This window comes from Eptatretus burgeri, chromosome 13 (assembly GCF_056783735.1).
Source record: "Eptatretus burgeri isolate ZD-2024b chromosome 13, Ebu_testis_v1, whole genome shotgun sequence".
NCBI classification, from domain to species: domain Eukaryota; kingdom Metazoa; phylum Chordata; class Myxini; order Myxiniformes; family Myxinidae; genus Eptatretus; species Eptatretus burgeri.
Window position 1 is genome coordinate 75,374,797 of NC_140973.1, and position 6,782 is coordinate 75,381,578.

Here is a 6,782-nt window from a genome sequence, read left to right on the forward strand (position 1 = left end):
CAAGGATTCTTTATGTTTTAAAAATTAAGATTCAAATGTGCATGTTGGAAACTAAAAAGGTTTTCGCACTCTGTTGGAATTTTTCACATAAATAAATGAGTTATTGTCTCAAATGTAAAAAGAAAACCAAGAGTAAAAATATCTCGTATGTTAAAAGTAAAAATTATAGGGTTATACAAAAAGGTACATGTTCAGTGTGTGGCTCAAAAAAGAGCGAATTCATCACCAAACACAATCGAGGGGGAGATATACAAAACTTTTTATCAGGAAGCAAATTTACAACAACTGGAATACCAGGGGAATTACATCTACCAGGGTATTCTTTCTGTGGTCCAGGAACAAACTTAAATAAAAGATTAGATGAGGCTGACAATCCTAAACCGTGGAGCAAACCTATCAATAGGGTTGATGAAGTGTGCATGAAGCATGATATTGATTACGGAAATAACACGACGTTGGAAGAAAAACATGAAGCCGATAGAGAAATATTGTATAATTTGTCTCTGATACAAAATCCAACCTTGAGAGAAAAAGTTTATAGGTTCATCGTGAAGAAGATGATCAGTGCTAAATTGAAACTTGGGCTTGGAAATTAAAAAAAACTTATAGGTTCTAATGATGTCATTAAGATTGAAGAGCAATTTGCTGATGAATTACATAAACCAATAATCACAAAGTTTCATAGAAGGAAGGTTTATTCCAAGGAAGTTGATTATATCTGGTCCACTGATTGAATTGAACTCAATAATGATAAGGGGTACAAGTATGCTTTAACCTTGATTGATTTGAGGAGTAGATATGCGTGGGTTGTTCCTTTGAAAAACAAAACAGGTAATACTCTTATGTTAGCTTTCCAACAGATATTCAATAAAAGCAAGAGAAAACCGAAAAAATTGTGGACTGCTGAGGGTACAGAGTTCTGCAACAAAACATTTATGAATTTTCTTTAAAATAACATTACATTATACAGCACCTTTAATGAAGGAAAAGCGGTTGTTATTGAGCATTTTAATCGCACTTTAAAAGAGAGACTGTATAAAAAATTTACTCAACTCGGTTCTCTACAATGGTTAGCTTTAATTCAGGACATTGTAGAGAAGTACAATGACACGATTAATACCTCAACGAAAACTAAGCCATCAGAAACATTTACAAAATTAAAAAATATGAAAAAGAGATTAATGTCAGAAAGCCTAAGTTCAGAGTTGGTGATATAGTAAGAATATACAGGTGGAAATCTCATTTTGTAAAAGGTTATACCAAGCGATGAACAAATGAACTTTTTTAAATTGTTGATGCCATCGGTACAGTTCCTTGGACTTACCATTATGTGATTTAAAGGGGGAAGAGATTTTAGGTTCATTTTATTCACAGGAATTACAAAAGACAGAGATAAATTGAAATTTTTTTTGACTCTGCCCACACAAGCCCCACCCATGCAAGCCCCACCCACGCAAGTCCCAACCACATAAGCCACATCCACCCAAACCCCACCTGTGCAAACCCCACCCACATAAGCCACATCCACATCCATCATCTCCACATAATTAGTGATTAGTTTATTAGTTCCCACACACAACATGTTTATTTAATTAAAAATAAATTGCTCCACCCATACAAGCCACATCCACACAAACCCCATACATGCCATTTCCATCCACACAAGCCCCACCCACCCACACAAGCCCCACCCATGCAAACCCCACTCACACAAACTCCACCCACAAAAGCCCCACCCACACAAGCCCCACCCACACAAACCCCACCCCCCTGTGCGCCCCCACCTTTGACCCACCACCCCCACCCTTCCCCACACACACATGGGGAGGGGAGGGGAGAGGGATGAGGGGGGTGGTGGGTCATTGGGGGAGCGCACCTACCCCCTCCAACCCGAACCCTCCCCCAACTGCCCCCCTCCCCCACCTTTACATCTCCTTTCTTCTTTTATTGTAATTCAAAATCAAATAATTATAAGGAAAGCATCTATCTATAATTCCAGCAATCTCTGTGTGTGTGTGTGTGTGTGTGTCTGTGTGTCTGCGACCGCTGTTTCTCGACAAGCACTAGTCTGATCTCATTGAACTTGCCAGGTATATTGCTGGGGCCCTGTGGATGTGCCTTTTCAAGGTTTGATATTAATCGGACAAGTGGTTCCCAAGTTATGGCCATTTATTTACCAAACCAATGACAGGACACGGTGCTTTGACATCACGATTGATGTCACAATTCTTCTTTTTTTATTTTTTTTTGCACGTACGGCCACACACGTACGGGCACGTGTTTCACACACGTACGGGCACGTGTTTCACACACGCCACACACGTACTAATTGACGTCACAATTCGTCTTCTTTTTTATTTCTTTTTTTTTTGCACGTACGGGCACGCACGAGTATATAATAAAACAAGATTACAAACATTGAACAAAATCTTCTTTCGCAACAGTCTGATGGTTTGTGATTTTGAAACTCTGTCAACATATTCTGTTCAAAACAAAGAGGGAAGAACAATTAGGGTATATAAAGATTATATTATGATATTAATAAAATAATAAATATAACATTTACCTCCAGAAGATTGAGTGTCACGTCAGATTCCTCCAGAAGATTAAGTTGTGTGTTTGGTTCATCCAGACAGGTGTTTAAACTGAAAAAAATAAATAATAATAATAATGAGTAAACACTCAAGAGAGATATAGACAGACATAGAGACAGAGATAGAGACAGACGGAGAGAGAGAGGAAGAGAGAGAGGGAGAGATAGTGGGGCAACATAGCATAACAATTGTGCATTTTGTGAGGAAAGCACCAAATTTGGCACACTAGTAGCCTATCATATTATGAACAGATTTGGATATTGGGCCATCTCAAAATTTTTGATGGCAGTGGAAAATGGCTGCCACAGCCATCAGCGGCTGAATTTGAGATGGCCCAATATCCAAATCTGTTCATAATATGATAGGCTACTAGTGTGCCAAATTTGGTGCTTTCCTCACAAAATGCACAATTGTTATGCTATATTTAGCTAAATTGCCCCACTAAAAGAGAGATAAAGAGAGAGAGGGAGATAAAGACAGAGAGACAGACACACACACACACACATACACACATACACATATAAACACACATACACGGGCGCGCGCGCACACACACACAGCGGGATAATTTCTCACCTGTGACTCGACTCATTCAAGGTCAGAGGACGTGAGAGAACTTCTTTCCAGCCAACAAAAATGTCATTCAATTCTCTTCTAAACGATTGAATGTCCTTTCAGAAAGTCATTCATTTTTTGCCACTCGTCGTGATATGCAAACGCCTCCTGTTCCAGATCAGTTATCAACGATATTCTTATTAGGGACAACCTGTTAGAAAAAGACATACCATAATTATTGGTTGTATAGTGATTTAATTCTGTATAAAACAACATATAATGAATGGGTTCAACGATCTCACCTGTCATCTTGTGAAAACGATTGATCTGCAAGGTCAGAGTTCTCTTCTAAATACTCCATTCTCTGAATAAGACTCAAAATTCTCTGAATAAGACTGAATAAGAACGAAGGTCGCTTTGGTAATAAATAGCCTCGAGTTGATGACATCATGAGAGATTACACAACAATGGGTTTTTCAGGGTGCGTCTCACATAGGAAATGAGTTGCATTTTTGCTTCGGTTCTCAAGCAGTTTGACTCATTTTAACACGAAAATGAAACAGCCTGCTTTGAACTATTTTGAGAAAAACTTGCATAAAATAACACATAATGTTGAATTTGGAAAGACCATGAAAAATAAGAGCATTAAGAGAAGTTTATCATTTCATTTCTGCTCAACAAAGATACTTAACCCAATAACCAAGTTCCAAGTTATTCTTTGTGAATATACTCGCTGGAAATGAATGTTATAAGAAAATTAAGTTATTCCCTAAAGTAGAACATGGGCAAATATTTGTTGGTTCGCTCTTTGAGTGGAATGAAAATATGAAAGGGAAGAAGTGCTTTAATCAGTAAGTCTCAATCTTTCATCATCTCAATTTTACATTTGCTTGTATGGGAGGGGAAGAAAATGAGTCTCAATTTTACAATTGATGTATGGGGGGGAAGGAGATAGGTTGGGAGAAACAGCTTGGTTAGGGTTAGGGTTAGCTGTTAGGGTAACCCTAACTGTTGGGGAAATAACTGTTAGGGTTAGGGTTAGGGTTCACCACAACTGTTGGGGAAATAACTGTCAGTTTTTACTTCCATCACCAAAGGTGAAGGAGGTTATGTTTTCACCTCTCTCTGTCTGTTTGTTACTTATGAAATCTTTAGATTTCGTAAGTATATTGATGACTTCCGTCATCTGTTTGTGTGTTTGTTTGTGTGTGTGTTTGTTTGTAGGCACAATAACTCGAGAACGGAAGAAGCTACCAATGTCAAATTACACCAGGTGATTCAGGAGGGTGATGGCTAGCGCTGATTAGATTTTGGTCAAAATCGGTCAAAGGTCAAGGTCACAGTGAGGTCAAACATTCGATTATTGATGGTTTGGTACAGAATCATCGTAGAAACTTCTGGTTTGCGTCGTTACCTTCTCTCGAGACAGCTTTTATTAGACAAGGTCAGAGGTCAAGTTGATGATTTCATAAGTACCAGTCTATGATTGCTTGTTTGTTTGTCTGTGTGCACAATATCTCAAAAAAGTTGTGGACAGATTCAGACAAAACTTGGTGGACAGGTTGGGTGTGTGACAAGGACAAATTGATTCGATTTTGGTGAAGATCTGAATCTGGATCTGGAGAGGAGAATTATTTGTTTTTTTAAGGGATTCTTCACCATTGAGAGATTGGAACAAAAACGATATAATACTGTATAGCTATAGCATGATATTTCAAAAATATATTGGGTCCAATATGTTCTCATGCATCAGGCATTGCAGAGGTTTGGATTGGAGGTTTGCGCTCCAAGTGCCCTTCCAGTTTAAATCGTAATGTGGCTTCTCAGCTTTATATAGTTGTTGTTATGTATAGCTTGCAAGTTGTAAAAGTCAGAAAAGAAAAAAAAAAACCCCCCATGATATCTATCAATTTTATCCCCCCCCCCCCACTCGAAATTTCACAAATCACAACCTGATTTTTCCAAGAGATATCAATGTGACACAGGGGTTCTCAGCCTCCCTTGGATCCATCTATTAGGTACACACTAAAGAGGGTTTGAAGTGGTTAAATTGAGAAAAAGAAAAGTGACAAAAGGAAGATGATAGAAGAAAAAAGTGATGGAGAACGTAGGATGAGGAGAGAAGGGATAACTGTTTGGGAAATGGAAAGAGAAAGAAGGGGGAAAGGGGAAGAGGGGAAATGGGGGAGAGGGTGAAGGAATAAGGGGGGTTGAGGAAGGAGGGGGAGGACGAAGAAGAGGGGACGAAGAAAGCGGCAGAATGAAGGGGGAGAACGAAGTGGAGGGGAGAATAAGGGGAGGGGGAGAATAAGGGGGGAGAATGAGGGGGGGAGAATGAGAGAGGGGAGAATGTGGGGGGAGAATGAGGCGGGGGAGAATAAGGGGAGGGGAGAATAAGGGGAAGGGGAGAATAAGGGGAGGGGAGAATAAGGGGAGGGGAGAATGAGGGGGAGAATGAAGGGGGGACAATGAAGGGGGGACAATGAAGAGGGTGGGGAAGAATGAAGGGGGGAGAGAATGAAGGGGGGGGGAAATGAAATGAAGGGGGGACAAAGAAAGGGGGGGTGGAAATCCATTGCATTGGGATCATGAAACGAGCAGGTGGCTATATTACCATCGCGTGTTGCTCAACAAAATAGGAAATCCGTGAGAATGGTTAGTTTTGTTTTGTTAACCAGACCCAAACCAAACGTACACGATAACCCAAGACCCATGTTCATCATTCAGAGCAAGCGGAGACCACAAAAAGCGAACGACCATGGAAATAAAAATAAATCTTTAAAGTCGATCTTCGTTGTCATGCATTCTCCTTTCCCATGTGTAAAAAGAGGAAGGCTGGGACAAGAAAAACAAGTTTGTAAACTTTGGAACCGGCACGAGGTCAATGTTGGAACAGATGGTTATGCTACTTGCACCACACAGCAACTACTGTCCTGGTGTTTTTGACAGGCGAACAGCAAATAGTGAAGACATTTACCGATCAGGAACAGTGTATTTCATTCTTCTGGTGTTGCCACGTTTGCCTCCAACAGACGTGCGCTGTAAAAATGTGAATCTACTCACGTCACCCGGAAGTGCTCTGACTTTTATTCGTGAAGAAAACCTTTCGAGGAAAAGGAAAACGTTCATTTCACTTTTTCTATTCCCGAAAAGGTTGCAAACACGACAATTATGACACGCTGAGTAATTTAAATATTAAAACAACGTTGTCTGAATTCTCCCTTTTCGGCGGATAGTGAAATGTTAAAAACAAGGCTGTTCCGGCGGAAGTGACGACACACTCAATTCCGCTACGATTTTACAGTTCCGCAGAGTAAGCTTTTATTTTGGGATTTATTTTGACCATCTATAGTAGAATTGCGTTACGGCGATCCGTAACGCCTTCAGTTTTTACCGCATTAATTATCGATTAAAAAAAAAAAACATCCGTGATCTATATACTCCACTTCCCTCGATGCATATATCGTAAACGAGAGTTTACTTATTTTCCAATATCTGTGGTACCTATCAGCAAGTATGTTGCGAACACATTGTAAGCGAGTCGGTCCGTATCAACCGCTTGGCAAGCCGCTCGCCTAGCAGCTCGGCAGGCAAGTAATTGCTTCGCTCTGTGAGGAAAAATGGCCGCCGTAG

At 40.1% G+C, this 6,782-nt stretch overlaps 1 protein-coding gene across 2 annotated transcripts in view; it reads right to left on the reverse strand.

Annotated features, from left to right (window-relative positions):
• Window positions 1-6,418, reverse strand: part of DUSP11 (dual specificity phosphatase 11) — a 34,924-nt gene extending 28,506 nt beyond the window's left edge. For both annotated transcript variants that reach the window (XM_085853115.1, XM_085853114.1), the window contains exon 1: window positions 6,127-6,418. In XM_085853115.1, coding sequence (XP_085709241.1) covers window positions 6,127-6,278 — 152 coding nt within the window. In that variant the 5' untranslated portion in view covers window positions 6,279-6,418. The remainder of the gene's footprint in view (window positions 1-6,126) is intronic.
• Window positions 6,419-6,782: the final 364 nt, after the last annotated feature.